This window comes from Hermetia illucens, chromosome 4 (assembly GCF_905115235.1).
Source record: "Hermetia illucens chromosome 4, iHerIll2.2.curated.20191125, whole genome shotgun sequence".
In the NCBI taxonomy this organism is placed as follows: domain Eukaryota; kingdom Metazoa; phylum Arthropoda; class Insecta; order Diptera; family Stratiomyidae; genus Hermetia; species Hermetia illucens.
The window spans coordinates 102,242,723-102,262,245 of record NC_051852.1 but is presented as its reverse complement, the minus strand read 5'-3'; the positions used below and the strand labels follow the sequence as shown (position 1 = coordinate 102,262,245).

Below are 19,523 nucleotides of genomic sequence, written 5' to 3'. Positions count from 1 at the left end.
AAAAATTTATATATAAAATGAAGAAACATCTTGGAACTCTTGTGCTCTCTGTCATTTTCCGTTTAAACTATACTTTCTGCTTTATACATAACCATTTTTCTACTTGTCGCTCTCTTTTCTATTAAAAAAAACAAACGCCGTAGTGCAGTCAGTTTTACAACAAATCTTCGTTACTCCTAACCGTCCTTTTTTTTATATTTTTGTTCTCCTTTTTCTAAGGATTGCTGACAAAACTTATAAGTTGAATACAAATAAGTTTCTAGGAATTAGCCTAATATACATATAATATTAATTAATAATAATAAAAAAAACGTGACAATAACGGTTTTCTTCTCCTTTCTGCTTATATACAAAAATAAAATACATCTCCGAAATCTGATGCTGTTTCGCTTCGCCCATCCTTTTTCCAATTTCTTTTTCTTCTCCTAGTCTCAAACCAACAAATAAAATCTAACGAAAACTAGAAAATAAGAATCGGATTTTTTCTTCTGTGTCGAGAAAGTATTATAAAAATTAGCGTAGTAGTTTTGCATAGAAAAGGAAAATGGGTTAATTTTCATTTTAATCCGTTTCACGTGCTCCCTTCTCATTTGCAAGTTAAAATAATCGTCCCGCGTCGAGTGCACGTTGACGACGAACAAAAACAAAAATTAGAAACAAACTAAGTTGGGAAGAACAGTTAAAAAGTTAAATTAAACACAACGAATTTCATTCATTTGGTTTATAGGTTTAACGTGTTCGAAACGTTCGTTTGGAGTTCTCAATTGGTTCCATTTAAAAACAAAAACGTTACGAGGCATTTTGGAAACGCGGTGGCTTCATTTTCGTTGAAACATGAAGTTGTGTATTTAATTTATCAAAGGCAGGACTTATTATCATTAAAGTTATATGTTCGTGAAAGTGTGGCGCAATAGACACAAATGTCGGACATTTTTCATAGTAACGGACACTTTTGCTTACAAATTTAGAATATGTTTATCGATTTTTAGAACACCCAATAAATTATGGAAATCACTTTGATTCATTGTTTTAAGTTTTAACATGTCTTCATCATTGTCATTAATTTACTTCCTTGTGGCCTTATATATGTGTAGATTGTGTTTTGTTTAATTGGTGTTTTTGTTTGTTTTACTTTTAAATAATCGTTTTCATGCTGATTTCAAGGGAAAACATACGAAATTAACAATTACGCTTTAATACTAAAAAATAGTTCATGTTTTTGTTTATCATCGTCTCATTCATCATTGTCTTTAGTACAGTATTTTTTTTCTATATTTTGAAAGGCGTGTGCGTGTGATTTTGTCTATCTTCTTTTGATTCCATGTAGTTTCGCACATAGATTCCGTCGTGTGGCCACTGTTTTTCGATTGCAGTTCAACTCTGTTTGCCGTTTTTAGTTTGCTATTTCTTTCGACGAAATTCATTCAATAGTTTTTCAAAAGGTTTTCAATAATTTCTTTTGTATATGTATATAAGTCTGGGTTTCTATTATTAATAACTGTTCAGTTTTATTTTATAATAAATTTACGGTATAAATCTATTTCTTAACGTTCTCGCAACATTTCTTCTTCATTGCTGGGTGTAGTGTAGTTTTCATTTATACCTCGAAAATTACCGAAGTAATTTTTTAATTTTTTGATACTTTTTCTTGGATCTGTGTCATTTTATTCATTTTTTTCGTTAATTTGTAGATGTAATTAAATATATATGGTTTACTTTATTTAAAATATGCTTTGCTTTCATGTATATATATAGAATTTCTATTGACATTCCCTTTCTCATATCAATACGTCGCAACATCTATCAATTTCTTTCTATTCTAGAAACTACATTTCAATATTTACTTGTCATATCTATGCCATTTGAATAATACGAAATCGCCCTCAGACACGAGTTAGGCAAATGAAATACAAACAAAATGTCAACAAATGTTCATATTTCGCGTTTATTAAGCCTCAAATCTGAGTTGGATTCCATATAAATGTCTTTACTAAGTTACGTGATCCTTTTGATTTCTTTCATGTAAATTCGTTTTTTGCGGAAATGATAAGCAAAAAAAATGTCCGAACATAAGTTCGAAATTGGAAAGAATTCAGAATATATAAAAAAAAGAAGAAACAAATGCGCTCACAGATGAAAAATTAAATAAATTTTATGCAAAACAGAGAAAAGTTGCGTGAAAATAAAAATATTTTAGGCGAAGAAAAAATCGAAGTGAAACTGAAATACATCCACCATGAATAACAGTATACAAAAATCAATCATAATCCATATTTCCATATCTTCTCTTCCTTTTCTTCTCTTTCTTGCGCTTTTAGCTTCCTTTTTGTTGTTGCTGTTGTTATTATTTATTTATATTTATTTTAGTTAAAATCTAAAATGTAATAAAGTTTTTTGTTGTCACCGTAATTATCAATAATCGTCAGTAATTCTCTGATAAATGATGATGCAGACCTGGCGGTGAATTGCCCAAATTGCCATTCATTATTGGCGACGATGAAATTCGTTGTGATGATGAATTACCACCATTTCGCCTACTTAAACTGGGACTGTTGGTGATGTTACCACCAACATTGCCGAAATTTTCAGAGGTTAGCGAATCGGCACCCATGTTTTGTTGAAGAGGTGATTGTGTTGGGGCAGCACTACCGCCTGAGGACGTCAGAGTTTGGTCAAAGTCGTGTACGAGAGCCTTGATATGAGCTAGTTTTGCGTGCAAGTAGTCGAACCTGATTCGTGAATGAAGAAAATGAGAACAATTAAGTGAACGGACTCTAATTTGAGAGCCAGTATATTCGCAACTTACCGTGCCTTCCGCTTTTGATGTTGGTAGTCACGATTGGTCTTTTCGTATTCACTTAGAATCTTGCGCCGAATTTCCTGCAAGAGAGCAAACAAATTTTATATTAAAATCTAATAAACTGCAGTGCTCAATCTTGCATCAACACAAACTAATCTAAAAGTATCCATAAATTTCAATTTCATCAATTTTTATTATTATTCCGAGTTGCTTCTTTCAATTCGTTGTAATCAACTCTTCAACACAACCAGCTCGTTCACTTGTGTTTGAAATACAAAATCACACCTAAATCACATCGGATAAAAAGACAACCAGGACTATCAAACTCAAAAAAAAAACAAGAATCTTCTATAAACCAGTTTTAATAAAAAAAAATCTAACAAATATATCCATGGGCAGTTAGCCAGGATGACTTTGATAGCATACAGTTCCCATTTAAAACTGGCTACAGAGATCGAGAAAAGAAAATGGGTTATGACTGTCACTGTAGCCAAGATTTAGAAAGCCTTCCAATGCGGAAAAGAGTAATCTAAGGAAAAAGTGAAGCACTCGATAAGGACCTCGAGCGGGAATATTAATCTGAATTGACCAATACCAATACTTCCGGACTTCTAAGCAAATAAATACAAACAATTCCTCAATAAAAACTAGAAAGAGCTATTGAAAATAGGTTTAAAGTTTACACTCCAAAAACCCCGGCTGCCGAAGGAACAGACCGATATTGGGACAGACATTCAATTTGAAAACAACGGATTGAAAGAAGCAACCCGAAATAATGTGGCTAACAGCCTCTCCTCTTGTATTAAACCTGCCCTCAAGGAACTATGGATAGGACAAAGCCAAGGAAATATTATAAAGAAACTGAAAGAAAAGCCGGTATTCTCTTTCAAAGCAGACAGCAAAGCAGAGAATGCAGTAGTAGTAGATAAAACGGAATACAACACGGCAGTGTTAGAAAAACTTCGGACGGGGGAATATTTCGAATTGAGGAAACTGGAAAGACGCTTTCCAGGATTCAATCGAACGGGTGGAAAAAAGTATATTAAGGAATGTCGCGAGCGAGAATCCAGCCAAACAAAGAATACCCAACCCCGTACTGCCAAAAATAACAGGGTCTACCTAAGATCCACAAACTTACCAAGGATTTTCAAGAAATTATAACAGCTACCAATTCGCCCATACAAAATATCGCCTAGTAGCTGTTGAGTACGTTAAAAAAAACTAGAGGAATTATCCGCTAAAAATTCATAAGGGATATAGAGGACCTCATTAGGAAATTAAAGGATATGGAGTTTATGACATTGGATAATCGGCTAGTGCGATTCAATGCGAAGGCCATTAAGCATCCCACTGAAACAGGCGCTTTTTTATCTGGAGCAGTCGAAAACGAGAAACCGGAATGCCCCGGAAACTTACCGGGATATGACAAAGACCTACCTGACTTTTAGAGGAAAGTTCAACGATCGAATCAGAGGCAATGGAGAACCCTCTCTTCATGGATAGGATTAAGAATGATCTACATTCCAAAGGCCTGCTCCCTAAAACTGAACAAGGTGTGTAGATGACAACTTCACCATTGCCCGGAAAATTTGCAGGAGGTGCTGAACGTTCCGAATAAGGTACATCGGAACTTAAGGTTGACAATGGAGGAAGTTCAAGACAATGGAAACTCTCATTTCTATATTTAGTGTGCTGAAAGATTTGTGACGGAAAAGGCGTACATCTTCGGCTCCGGAGTGAAGAATGGCCTCCAACCATAGAATAATGAAAGCCTCATGAGGAAGAAAACGAAACCAAAATAAATACGTATACTGATATCCATCGTCAACAACTTGGAAGAGGAAAAAATAGCAGTCATACAGTCTGCGACTTCGTTGAAGCTTAAAATTACAACAAAAGGGATATCGACATAGTGCTATCGAGTACGATACATAAACTCACGAAGCACCGCCAATTAAAGCACGAATCCAACGGAGTACATAAAGTGACGTGTCCAGATTGCTAGAAAAACTACATATATAGGACAAATGAGAAGACTGGTTCCGGTACGCTGAAGATGGAGAACATGAGAGAAAAGCTGAAACAGCCAGGGGGAAAAAAAGGAACTGCGCAGCGCTTAAATCGATGGTATCATGCCGCATCATAGGGGAAGGACACAGCATCATATGGGGCAACCATGTAGTCAAGTGGGATATCAAACGAAAGGTCTCGATTAGTTTTGAGATTTGTTAAAAAGGTGGCCAGTGGGAGGGATGGAAAGTGATGATTTCTTTAACAGACCCATTCTCAGAAACTACCCAACCGAAAAATCCGAAAAAAATCATGAGGCCTCAAAATACTCTCCACATCGATATCTATTCAAATTAAGTTAATAATAGTATATTACCATATTTTTGGGGAAATTGAGTAAAACCCCCCTTAAGTTCATCCCAGAGTTATAAAAGTTGGTAGTAGTATAAAATATAATATGAAGCATATTATCCCCAATTTGATCAAAATCATACTATTACTAACAAAGTTACAGTGGCTCAAAGTTGACTCTTCCCTGTAAATTTACTGCAACTAAATTTCAATATCACATTGAAATGGGTAGTCAGACATGCTAAATGTAAATTCATAACGGGCTACGTACAAATGGAATAGTTCTACACTTAAATATACTCACAGAAGAAGCAAACAAAACCTTTCATACCTGAAGCGCCCAGCTTCCGGTTTCCCAACTTGTTAGCATTTGCCTTTGGAAATTGCAACAAGTTTATGCATGCCAGTGTGTTGCGAATACAACTGAGATTGCGGGATTTTTGGTTGTTTAGGTGGAGGCTCGTTTGATGTGAACATATCCCAAAGTTGGTGCTTGGCGGGCGGTGTCGTTTTTAGTTTTTGGTTGGAAGGAATCTTTTGATTCTGGGCGAGGTTTTAGAGGTTCTGGTCAGTTTGCAGTATGGTAGCGAGGAAATTTCAATTTTCTTGGAGGAAAAGGAATTTATACTATCCTTGTATCCGTCCTCTACAGCTCTATAAGAACGTCCCAAATTGAAAACTTTTGAACACATCACTTATCTACCCGAGACGGGATATGTGCTTTTGCATTTCCTTGTTGGTAGTAGATGTGACGTGTAGCATATCATGTTTATAATTTATTTTTTAAAAATTTAATTACATATTATTTTGTTTCTCTTTCTACATTTCTTCCACAGCATTCTCTCTTTTTTGTCACTCTGTTGAAAAGTTTATCTAATTTCGATAAATAATATAGTGATGAATTCTCGGCGTTAATAAATCTTTGATTTGAGGACTCCTCCTTCCTTTTCTCCTCTCTTATAACCTCCGAAACTCACAAACACCCCAAGCGGCACCCCGAAATATAATGGTCTGAGGATTGCAATGCAGGGTGGGAACAAAAAGGCCGCATCTCATAGACATTGAGTCAGGAGTTTTACGGCTCTACGTGCGCGTTCGAGCCCTTATTATTTTTATTTCCACTTTAGCTCAGGTATTCTCCTCCGTTGGTATTGCGAGACATCCCGACTTTTGTTTTTTTGGCTCCGATGTAGATCCACGCATCGATCCGATGACATGAGTAGTTTGTTAATAATTGTAAGCTAACAACGAAACTAAATGGTACGATAACGCGACGAGAAGTGCACTATTTCTGTACAGAATTAGAGAGCATCGGTACGATCAACCCCAACTGTAAATACATACAAATTAAAGTAAATACTGAAAGTTTGGTGATTCCGATCCAATTGTTTCTCTTTTTAAATCGAAAACCAAAACAGCTATCATTTATAACTAAGCATACCAAGTAGATATCTGCATAATCGAAGAACTACAGGGAAAATGGTCATTGTTCATAAATTCTACTATGACTCTTGGACAAAAAAGGCGCGTTTTAATCGAAACTTCTTCACGTAGAATCAGATGTTTTGATGGAATTAGTTTCGCACGGAGACCAATCGGTCGGCCTTTTGATCGTTTCCCATCGACTTCAAATGTTCAAACGGATCTTAGCAAGTGAGTTATCGTCAGTGTGAATGACATGTCCATACCATCGAAGACGCCTCTCTTGCAATTTATTTCACGATCGATCGATCGTATCGATTGCGGACGTTCTCGTTTTGAATGTGATCATGGTGTGTTACGCCACTGATGAAACGAATCATCTTTGTTTCCAATACCGCGAGACACCGTTTATTGGTAGCCAGCACTCAGAACCATAGGAAACGACAGGGTGGTCACTGCCAATCGATCACAAAGAATGCTAGTTGTGGAATACCACTTCATCCAAGTTACGCTGATGCATGAGCAATTTTCTAGCCTATTGGCCCCCTACATGAGGATGGACGATTCCGTAGCTTACACAATGACGAAATCTATGAGCGATACCATGACCGTCCGGTTGTGCATAAAATCCGGCTCAATAGGTTACGGCGGGCGGGTCACTTAATCCGTATGGATGAGGATGATCCCACCCGCAAAGTCTATAAGGGCAATATCTATGGGAAAAAAAGAAGATGAGGCAGACCCTGCCTAAGATGGAGCGATGGCGTAGGCCAGGACGCCAGACAGCTTTTAGAGATATCGAATTGATGGACCTCGGCGCAAAACCGGGATGTCTGGAGTTCCTTATTAAGGCAGGCCTAGACCGGATACCGGTTGTTGCGCCGTTGATGTTGATGATTGGCGATCGCAAAACAAGGGCTCTATAACTCATACATTGTTTTATGTTGGTTGCCTTCCAAGGTCGCTGTCTCGATACCAACTAGACAGGTTTCAAACCGGCAGTTTCGGTCGTTATCACTCATGTCGCGTTTTTGAATTTATAGATGCGAAGCCAACAACCTGCAGTGTGCGAATAAAACCATCAGCAAACACTTTCTGAAAGCAACTCTCCTTTCCTCAAAAACTCCTCAAGAATACACTTTTTCGTTTCATTCAGAAATCTGTAGCTCAATAACCGTTCTTATGAATATAACAAGGATACCAGCAGAACATTGACAACTGCGGGTGGAAGGACATCGTAGAATAACACATCAAATATGCCTTCAACTGATACTATAGTGTACTGAATTGAAAAAAAATAAACCGTCCAAAAAAATCGAATGTCCAATTTAGTCACCTTAATCGCATTATATACAACTGTACAAACTTACCCTATAAGCTGCTGAATCATTCTTGTTCTCCTCCAGCTGCAGGGCAAGCATCTTAAATTTCTTCGACACACCTTCCACCATCTCTAACAGTTTACGATATTCAGCATAGTCCTTTTCAAATTCAGCCTTATATGTTCGTCGTTGCTCCACCGAATTAATACTCTTGAATTCGCTAAAGTCATATAGTGGTTGACTTGGTGTGGACGATATTGTTGGTCGATCCTTACTACTATTGGTTGCACTCAAAATATTTCCACTATGATCCTTGCTCGCGCTACTACTGCTACTATTTTTGTTTTTGCTATTGCTGCTGCCATGATTACCAGACACATTGTCATTACTGTGGTTATTTATTGCTGAGCCCCGTGATCCAGCACCAGGGGACATAGTGTCACCAATTCCATGTCCAATGACACCGCTTCTGCTGCTGTCATCCACCATATCACCGCCGCCCATACTACTGCCGATTCTCGGCGATGATACAGAAGCGGATGATCCTTTTTGCCGACTATCACTGATCCTATTGCCATTATTCCCACTACTATTGCATGTGTTACCATTTGAACTTGAATACAGTGGCGACGATTTGTGATGGGTGTTGTTACCACCCCCGCCACCGCTACCTCCGCCACTACTGCTCAATATTGAATTGGTACTATTGTTTTTGTTGCTACTATTGGTATTGTTGTTATTATTGTTGCTGGTGTTATTGTTGATGGTGTGATGGCTATTTGGAATAATGCTACTATGATGGTGACTCGTACTCGTATTCATACTACTATTGCTATGGCCGTTCAAATTCGATAGTTCATCGCGCGGCGAAATTCGACGCGCTGCTTCACTTCCCAGCACCCCGTAACTTAAACTCATGGCATTGTCTTCGGGCTCTTGATGCTTACTTAAATTTGAACTGTTTGAAAGAGAAGAAAAAAACAATAGCAAAGTTAGAATCGAGGATTTAAAACTAAACGAGAAATTTGGTTAATTCTACAGCCAATTAGAAAATGAAAATACCATTTACCAATGTCAGTGAAATTTTGATATTAAAACTATTTAAAAGTAACAGTCATTTTACGAAATTAAGATCACCACTAATGGGGGCAAGTCTGTATTACGCGCATTCAACTAGATTCTTTACAGAGGATATTCTTTTGAAGAATTACGACAATTATAAGATTTTGACGCCACATATTGAAAATATTTAAGTAGATTAATGAATAATAATAATAAATTAAATGAATATCTTTTTTAAATAAAAGAAAAAAAAGGTGGCCCCGAAAAGCCCCTCATTCAAAAAATAGAGCTGAAATGAACGATCATTTTTTTTATAAAAAACTATAGAGAGCCTCCATGAATATATGAAGTCCCGACATGGCAATGGGATTTGATTTAGAATAAATTTAAGAATATTAGGAGACCTGTTACGAAATACTGCTAACAAATTTTAAATAGCAAAACTAGGAAAGAGATACGAACGAACATATTTACTTAATGAAATATACGAGAATTTTAGAAATCTAATAATGTGTTGTTATTGTTGTTACGCTTCCTTTCCCCTTTGAAGTATATATGTGTGTGTTTGTTTGTTGTGTATTATATGAAAACTGTTACTCCGAAATGGGACTCACTAAGAAGTTCACCATTGAATTTATATACAAAAACATCTATAATCATTTTCAAATCCTTCTGGAACAAAAAAAATAACCAAAACCAAATTTAAATGTTTCATTTGTTTATAATCGGAGGCAATGAAGGCTATGGGAGAATAAAAATGACAAACACCAAAAGCATTTAGAATCTACGTTTCAATAGTTCGATGATTGATATGTATAGACCCATAGAAACGGGAATACATTCGGAAAATAAATGTAGAATAATCAAAAGAAATATATCGTGAGGACTACAAACCCGTAGTAACTAGAGGAGCGCATTTCATGACTTTCCCTAGATCTAGAATTCATAATTGGCAAATCACGGGGCTCCGGCACTCCACTTCGCCTGCTCCACCAATTTATTCGAAAAAGAAATAGAAAATATTGGAGAATAATAGACAACGTAATTTTTTCGTTGATATTTGTTTTGTTTTTTTTTTTAAGGAAATTTATCTGAATTAATTTAGTTTCTTTGATGCACTTTGTGCACACGCGATTTATATGGAGGTTTAACCTAGGCTTGTTTGGACACACACCTTTAACCAAACGCCCCTCATAAAACAGCGCTATCAACACGCTACTTACACTGGCCTGGACATTTCAACTGTACTTTTTGCAACTGATATTCTAAGCAACTTACCTATTAATTTCATTGTTATCCTTCCTAAAATGACTAATTCTTGGTTTCTTCATAATGGGCTCTCCATAATATCGATCATGATCTAGACTAGGCCTTTTAACAGCTGGCGGTGGACTACCATTGTGTGTACTTGTTGGACTTTGTCCAGACGTTGAACTACCACCATCTGAACTAATTGGTGGTGTTAGGTTTTGTGGTTTTCGTCTAAAATTTAAAATAAAAATAAATTGAAAAGTTGAAAAAGATAAACGAGGAGTGATATAAGCACCTTTTGAGCATTTGTAATTCCTGTTCAGTATAAAAAGGCCAGTCTTCAATTACATCGTTCCACATTTGCCGCTTCAGATTGTACGTATTGTCCCTCATTGTTGATATTTCCTTTAAGATCACACTTATCGATGCTTTCTCACGCTCTCGGATACCCTCTGAAAAGTGAAGGATTTTCTTATAAGTTAATCAGTTTATAAAGGCTGTTAGTCAAGAGAAAGAGCCTTAGACTTAAGTTTTCAATTGTGAAGTTTTGTAGTTATACTGTTCACCCAACATTCTCTTAGAACCCTCAACTACTTTCCTTTCAGAAACTATAGCTAAAGCCTGACTATGACTAAATTAGGATTCAAATCGCGGGCTGAATCTATAATACCACGTCGCATATAGCAAAGAAGCGCTTTATTTCTGCATTTTATCAACTTTTCATTCAATTTTCTCCAAATAATGTAAATTTGGAGGTTGATTATCTGCGTCGACGTCCACAAGAAAAGTACACATCCTCACTAGAGTCTCCATACTCTTTTGATAAAAGCAAACTTATAAAGCGGACCCCCGTCCCCATTCAAACAACATACAAACATCGAGGGCTCCATTCAGCCATAGTTCTACGGCCCTATAGCGCAAATTTATGGACGGTCGTCGAACAAAGCGTCTTTAAGGTAGTAGCCAGAAAACAACATCCCAATGGTAAGTAGACATGGAGCTAGCTCCCGGAGGCAAACTAAGTAATGCGTAGCTGCGACTGATTAATAATGCCATACATACAGCAACTTGGGCGTCGTCATTTCAGTACCAACAATCTTTTGATGGAAATAAACCCCCGAAATGGAACCCCTCTCTTCGCATATAAATACCATTGTTTACACATACAAAGCTCCATCTAAAACGATAACCAGGAATGAATAGCCAAGTGCCAAACATGTCTGAAGTCACCACTTAAGCTCCTGGAGAACTAAGTGATATTGTGTTCATGACAAATAAGTAAGGGAGTTGCGACATATACGATGATTTCGTAACGTGCAATATTACTGTTTACAGTGAACCTTCGATTATCGCCTGTTGCTTCAAAACACTTCAATTTACTTATCGTGATACTTTCTAGGGAAACGAAGACCTGTTGACTGCACTTTTTTATATACGGTAGCACAGCGCAACAGCCCCACCTAATCGCCATCATTGTCGATTCTCGAAAATATATTTCAATTATCTCCATGATTTTTCCAGAAGTTCGCACTCCTACTAGACGGTTTTACTCCACATAATTCCAGGACAGCCCACTTGCCCTGCGACAGTGGGTCCTATTGCATGACATAGCCCGCAATGTAGTGATCGCCGTCCCTTAATGTGTCACCAATCCACTGCCACTGTCTCTTCTAATTAATGCGCCCACAAGTATTTGGCCCATTCGTCGACTAAATTCTTCATTAGTTTCTATCTTAGGCAAAAATACAACAGCACGCTAATATTTTCGTGACAACAGAAAGCACGGAAATACCCCTCCAGTTGTCACAGTCAAGACGGGTGCCCTCTTCTTCATCATCATCAACGGCGCAACAACCGGTATGCGGTATGCCTTAGTAAGAAACTCCTCCGCCAATTCGGTATCCCTAAAAGCTGTCTAGCGTCCTGACCTATGCCGTCGCTCAATCTCAGACAGAGTCTGCCTCGTCTTCTTTTTGTAGCATAGATATTGCCCTTATAGACTTTCCGGGCTAGATCATCCTTATCCAAACAGATTAACTTACTCGCCCACAGCAACCTATTGAGCCCCATTTTACCCACAACCAGACGGTCGTGATATCGCTCATAGATTTCATCGTTATGTAGGCTATGCAATCGTCAATCCTCATGTAGGGGACCTAAAATTCTTCCGAAGATTCATCTTTCGAACGCGGTCACGAGTTCGCAATTTTTCTTGGTAAGAACTTAAGTCTCCGAGGAATACATTAGGATGATGATCATAATCTTGTAAATTAAGAGCTTTGACCCTATGGTGAGACCTTTCAAGCGAAACAGTTTTTGTAAGCTGAAATAGGCACTGTTGATAGCCAACAACCGTGGGTTGATTTCATCGTCACAGCTGCTATCGGTTGTAATTTTCGACTCTAGATAGGAGAAATTTTTAACGATCTCAAAGTTGTAGTCTCCTATCTTTATTGTTTTCGTTTGACCCTCTTCATGTGGAAAATGTCTCAGATTTTCAGGATTTACGAATGGGGAAGGTAACAACTCTGTAGGGACCATAGGAGCTGCATGGAAAAGTTCACAGGAAGACCGTCAAAGTCAGCGGTGGTGTGCCCATCGCAAAAATAATTTCTCTTCTGTTTGGAGAAGCAATCCGCATGCGCATGTTACTGTGACTTGGCCTATCAACCACTAGAGGAGGAAGTTCATCGGATGTTATACGAATCAAAATCGTAGTAAAGTCCTCCTTCCATCTCTTCAGATGCACTCAAGATGACGGTCCAGTGCGGCGGATTATTTCGAATTTGTGTCATTTGCACAATATGGTCAATCTGATTAGATATTCATTGTCGATCAGTCGAAGTTTCTCCTGAACTCCGTGTAATTGTTCCTTAACCTGGATCGGAATCTTGTCGTCAAGATCCTGTCCGCCTTACAGATCAAGAGAGCGCGTCTTGCAGCAGCCCAAAAAACTACTAAAAGATAGCAAAGAATTATAATCTCATCAAACAAAGGATTCAAAACAAGAGTAGAAGTGCATTTCAGGTAACCCCGAGCGACGATACGTTAATGTTATTGTGCAACCATATAAAACTCGCCTGCACTGGTCTTCGGGCGGCTACTATCAGCTCCAAATTATCCTATAAATGTCTATTAGACGCGGTAAAATTATAGTGAATCCATACTTCATCCGTAGCCACGAATCGACGTAAACGTGCCGTCCATTACGCTGGAGACTATTCTGATTCGAAGTGAGGAATTGTAGCATTCGTCGTGCGGTTAGCATTTCATACCCACATTTGTGCGAAATGTCTTACAGGATTCCGATCTTATTATGTCCGTCGAAACGGCTTCATATTTGATTAAGGCAACGGGAAATATGCGCTTTAGATATCGAAAAAATTTACGTAACTCAAGGCATTATGTAATGTCTCCCACTGAAAACGATATAATACTCAATTTCTTCCATGACTAGCTTATGTTTTCAAAAGCGAACCAAAGCTGTGGAAACAAACCGTTCGTGAATCTTAAACAGAATAAATTCGGATTTCAATTTTTGAAAAAGATATCGCCAAAGTTGAGGCTACCAATGGCATCGAGCAGCCTTGGTTGGGTGCCCTGAATTCACAGCGAATAAAATTCATATTTCCCTTTCCCCTAGTCTAAAAGTGTTTATTCTCGGATCCCGGAGGCTACGAGGTGTCTCTTTAATCGGTGATAAGTTTCCGTGGGAAATATTCACAGAGAACGACGACACATACTATTTAATTCATGTGCATAATGGTGGTATCATGCACCCATTTTGATTGTTCGCTTTTGTCACTTGTTCTCCGATATAAAGCATCAGAACCAATTATTCAGTTTGTCTGTATCGCACACCGACCACCAATTACTGAACAATGTAGAGAATGTTGATTTTTCACTTGCGAATTGCAATTTGGTGAAACCCAGTATCAAGAGTCGCTTATTCACGTACTCATATAAGAAAAACAACCTGATCATTCCAAGAAATTTTAGCCAACCCAAGAATGCTTTCAGCGGTTTTATTGTATTTACTGAGCCCTGGCTAGGAGCTATTCAATTATGCAGAAACAAAACAAATTACACACTTGACCCGTGGATCAAAAATCTATCGTAAAGAAGATTCAATAACGATTAAAACGCAAACGGCAAAACGCATTATTGGTGATTCAAATTATGTCCCCTTTTTCATTTGTATAACAATCCCTCCACATACTCTCTCAAAGTATCCTTACAGGATCCTAAATTGTCTCTAGTTTTTAGATCCCAGACAAAGTACTTATTAAAGTAATTGTTGCCAGCTAATTTACAGAACATGTGAAATAATTGGAGGAAAAAGTGGTGGGCACAGGAAGAAAAAGAAAAGCATCTAGCACTCCCGTAACAATGATCTTCAGTGATCTTCCTCACAATAAAAGTATGTGCTCCTAGCTCGGTTCAGGTCATAGAGGCTTCTAAATGTATTAGCTCCTATCTTATTTCATCCGATTTTACCCGTCAAAATATTTTTTTTGCTGTTGAAATTTCAATATCTATTGCTGAAAACCCTTTACAAGAATACTTTTTTCAAGCATCTTCTAGTTGTGGAAACTCCTTCCAAGGCTGCTCCACCATTCAACATGCCGCGTGGTTTAAATAATTCCAAAACCCTTATGACAATTGAGAATGCCAAAAATATGTAGAATCATTGGAAACATTGAATTGAAAATGAATCTTTCTAAGCAAAAATCTATTCTAAATATAAATACGGCTTATAGGAACAAGTTTAAGTTTACTAAACAGGGATGCCTATACGATCGAACCCTATTATATGGTTCTAAACCTGCCAAGAAAATGGGGAGTGATTTCTTACATCAACCTGCATTTTCAGCATACATTGACTTTTCTCACGCTCACTTGTTCAATGGCTCAAGCGGTTAGAGCTGGGTTGTCGCAGCGGAAGGTCGCGGTTCAAATCTCACTGGCAGCAGAGGGATTTGTTATCATGACTGGATGTCGGATGCCAGTCGACTCAGCTGTGAATGAGTACCTGAGTCAAATCAGAGTAATAATCTCGGGCGAGCGCAATGCTGGACGCATTGCCTCCTACAGTGTACTGTAGCGTACCGTTTCGGTCTTGAACGAAGTGCGCTAACACACTTCAAGGCCCTGATCCCATATGGATTGTTGCGCCAACGATTATTATTATTACTTGTCCCATTGGAGTTTGTCTATGCCTCAAGACATACGAAGTTGGAAATGTGAAATTCCTCAAAAGGGAATGATGATAAATTACGGGATTCAAAAAGAACTAAGTAACAACTTGTGAAATAGTAAAACTGGAAAAAGTAGCGATGGCGACATTCACACATCAAGCGGTCAGTCATAATGTAGAAACTGAGAAAATCTTGCAAAGAAGAATTAGGAAGAGAAGTAAACGTACAAAAGGATAAGAGTACTGATGGAAAATTCCAAATCTTTGGAAATGAGCAATCGCGCCGCAATTTAAACTGAGAAGGAAAAGATTTGCAGAACTATTCATTTTAAATTAGAAAAGTTTGAACCATCTTCCAAGAATTGTTTGATCTCCATTGAATATTATTTTTGGGACTCTTTCGATCTTATTTTTGACGATGTATTGCAAATATTTGGAAGAAGTCATGTTTTTTAATAATCTTTATCGCTAAATCGTCGTTTTTAGGTTTACAATTTCGTTAGTTCCAGCATTGAATATAACGTAAGAAAAGAAAACGAAGTTAAATGTTAGGAAAACTCATTCAATTCAAGCACCTGACATGCGGCCAAGTAGCAACTATATCAACCGTGCATTGCATGTTGTCGTTCTATTCTTGAAGTTTCAAATTTGAATACCACTACAGCTTAGTGCTTATAAAGTCTGACTCAGTCAGGATAGATACAGTTCTAAAATAAATTTCACATGAGGGCTAAGGATTGGGATTTTAACTCTGGTTGGCCAGGATAGCCTTGCCATATTATTAAAAAAAATGATATTCATAATGAACCTTATATAGAAACAAACGTTCCCAATACTCACCATTTTGCAGTCTAGCATACAGTTCTGGTTTTTTGTACGGTTTAAGTGCTAGTAAGTGTATTAATCGATCCCTGTAATGAAAAAAGGTGTTAATTGATTCCCCATGATAAAAAAAAATCCGTTCATACATACCTTAACTTTCTCTTGGTAATATCAGGCATATGTCGACCACCGTTCCTCTGATTCCTTTGATTCGCTCCAACGCCAGCCACACTCCGCCTACTCGCACTACTGTTCAACGAATTATTCGTACTGCCAATCCCACTGGATCCTCTACTATTATTGCTCCCATAATATGAGCTTGTTATGCCGCTAGTACCGGAACCAGCGGCCGATGATAGCGCCGACGATAAGGACGACGCTGACGTCACATTGTTATGATAATTTGAATGCAATTTTGACGATGAACTACTATTTAGACTACTATTTGACAAATTATTATTAATAGAATTAGACGACGATTTCAGGCTTGAACTGTGCAGCGGGGAGATGGATGACGACGAATAGCCAGATGTACCGGACGATGTCGATAGTGGTGACATTGTTGTTACACTGCCTGTACTAAATTGTTGGTGCGTTGATGATGCTGGATTTATTAGGCTTGCGGTTGTAGACGAGGAAGAGGGCAACAACGATGATGTTGTAGACGAACTTAATGGCGATTGAGATGATGTGCTACCTAACGTGCCGGACGTTAGAGAGGATGAAGACGACGTTAATAAAGGATCACGTTTTGGCGGAATGTTTGCATGCCGGCTACTTTTCAGTTTCACCTTACGGCCGATATCTGTTTGATTTGGTTTAATCTCTCGTGTGCTAAAATGAGAAGAGAATGTAAATTATTAAAGAGTTGTTAAAAGGCAAAGGAGAAATATGTTTAGTGCTTATAAATTTTTATAGACGCATGCACTTTTTAGAGCTGTACAATTTTTCTATTTAGCAACAATGCCTACAGTAGAATAACTCTTTCCTTCACTTATACCTTCCGATACTTCCAAATGAAGTTGACAACTTAATTAAACTAAAACTTTGTTGCAACATCGAGAAATAGGCTTATGCAACTTTAGCCAATAATTCTATTAAACGAATTTGTTACTAATCGTCATTGTCTGGTAGATATTGAATAAAGTCTGATCCGTGTTATATAAAGAGTTATTGTTGTATCTCGTCACTAAAATGTATATTCAAAGTATGAAGATATTATGAATATCTAGAGTACTTCATTGAATAGTACGCTACTAACCGGCTCTAATGTGTCTAAATGAACTAAACGCCACACAACATATGTGTGCGAGGAAAGACAATACATTCGTTTACTGAACTAATAAAAGGTAAATGTTTAGCTGGCATTTCCTCGCAACTGTCCGCGACACGTGAGCTTGCTAAGCGTAATAATTTTTGTTCTTTCTAGGTAGAAATCGATATAATGTGTTTATTCTTTAAGAGTGATAATTAGATACAATTTCACTGATATTGGAGCTGAAAAGAGAGGCGTTTCCGATTTCATCTCGAAATAGTACTCCAATGCAAAATTCGATCCGAAGAATATAGTTCCTATTTACGAAAATATTTTCCCCTATTCCCATCCTATCAATCACTAAAAAAGCAAACATCACACATGCCAACGTATAACAGCGAAAATACCTCCTGCCTCATCAAGAAAATTACCTAATATTTTTCCCACTAAATAAGCGAACGGAAAGCCACATTCAATTCAGTGTAATAGCCCACGCATCTAAATAGCAAAGATAAAACACAACATCAAAATCAGCAACAATCTATCTTTGCCTCACTAACAAAATCCATCTCTAATTTTAACTTTGAATGCAAACTTGGAGGAAAATGATTCAAATTATTCTGTTCATAGATTTTTGGCCTTTGCGTTGCGCTATTCAACTTTGTTGTGGTGTAACAACACATGAAAATGGCAAAATTACAAACAATTTTATTGTGCACAAGCCAAAAATGTCAAGGTGTAATTTGTCGTTGTTGTTTTCGTTTAGATATAAAATGAAATCAAAAAAGGTGATCTAGTGTAAATGTTTATGAAGAGAAAACTATTTGGAAAGGTAAATATCGCGTATTGTGGGTTTGCGTGTTTGGTGATCTTCTGGTTGCTTATGAAGTGTTTTTGACCCTCGCTCTATGTACCATAGAATGAAGGCGACATACCCCCCCCCCCCCCCCTCCTTTTTGAATCAATGACAGGCGTTATCAAAGCTGCAGTTATCCTTCAAAAATAAGGGCCGGACCATCACGAAAATGAGGAACTATTAACTGCAAGATTTCTTGAATAACTACTACAGAAACTCGGACATTGAATCTACTGTTCAAAGCCAAGGCACCAAAAGCTATGTAGAACGAATCCGCAATAAACCACATCAGAAACCAAAAGTTTTGAAATTCCAAAAAAGACACCAAGAAATCATTATGTTCTTGAAAGTTTTAGAGGACTCATAGCCATTGATGATGATGCGAAGACCAAATTGATTGGACGCCATCTTCTCAATCTCGTGTCCCGGGTTCGAGTCCTAGTCGTGTCGTCAATGTTTCTGCTAGTCTTTGTGGTTTTCTTGTTAGGGTAGGCTTACCACTTGCATGGCATTATGAGTGATGGCATGAAAACTGAAATATAATCTCACTGGAAACACAAGAGGATGAAAATAACTCGTCCTGCAAAAAAGTTTTTGCCATCAGTAAAAGTAAACCAATATTTTTGTTTTAATGTTCAAAGGATTTGACGAAAGTTATTACCAATTGATTCGACAACCTTTTCCTATCTTTCAGACAATAAACAGATTTCGCACATAAAAAAACTCTAACTGCCAGATCCATTTTTCGCGATCTTCCTGTTCGAATGGCTCAATGGATAGAACGCTAGGCTATTGTTGCAGAAAGCCAGGGGTAAAATCTCACTGGTGGCAGATAGTTTTATATCGTAACTGGATATCGGATACCAGTCGACTCAGATGTCAATGAGCATTTGAATCGAATCAAGGTAATAATTTCGGCGGAACGCAATGCTGCCTACATTCCGTCCTAGAATGTACTGTAATGTAGTGTACCGATACGGTCTTAATGAAGTGCTCTAATACCCTTCGAGGCCTTCATCCAATTGGTTTACCGCACCAAGACGTTGCCAACTGATTAGAAAAAAATGCTAATATGAAAGAACAATATCTGATAAATATGGCAGCTGTGACAGAATCTCCCAATTCACTCCATTCAAATAGTCCTCGACAAGTTTGCCAACATAGAGCCATGCATT

At 37.7% G+C, this 19,523-nt stretch overlaps 1 protein-coding gene across 5 annotated transcripts in view; it reads right to left on the bottom strand.

Moving 5' to 3' along the window:
* Nucleotides 1-365: 365 nt before the first annotated feature.
* Nucleotides 366-19,523, bottom strand: part of LOC119654374 (RNA polymerase II elongation factor Ell) — a 224,997-nt gene continuing 205,839 nt past the window's right edge. For 3 of the 5 annotated variants that reach the window (XM_038059727.1, XM_038059729.1, XM_038059728.1), the window contains exons 5-12: nt 16,388-17,071; nt 16,256-16,326; nt 10,514-10,670; nt 10,246-10,449; nt 9,862-9,960; nt 7,954-8,863; nt 2,807-2,880; nt 366-2,729 (exon numbers count right to left, since the gene is read on the bottom strand). In XM_038059727.1, coding sequence (XP_037915655.1) covers nt 2,423-2,729; nt 2,807-2,880; nt 7,954-8,863; nt 9,862-9,960; nt 10,246-10,449; nt 10,514-10,670; nt 16,256-16,326; nt 16,388-17,071 — 2,506 coding nt within the window. In that variant the 3' untranslated portion in view covers nt 366-2,422. The remainder of the gene's footprint in view (nt 2,730-2,806; nt 2,881-7,953; nt 8,864-9,861; nt 9,961-10,245; nt 10,450-10,513; nt 10,671-16,255; nt 16,327-16,387; nt 17,072-19,523) is intronic. The other 2 variants (XM_038059730.1, XM_038059732.1) reach the window with 2 other exon arrangements.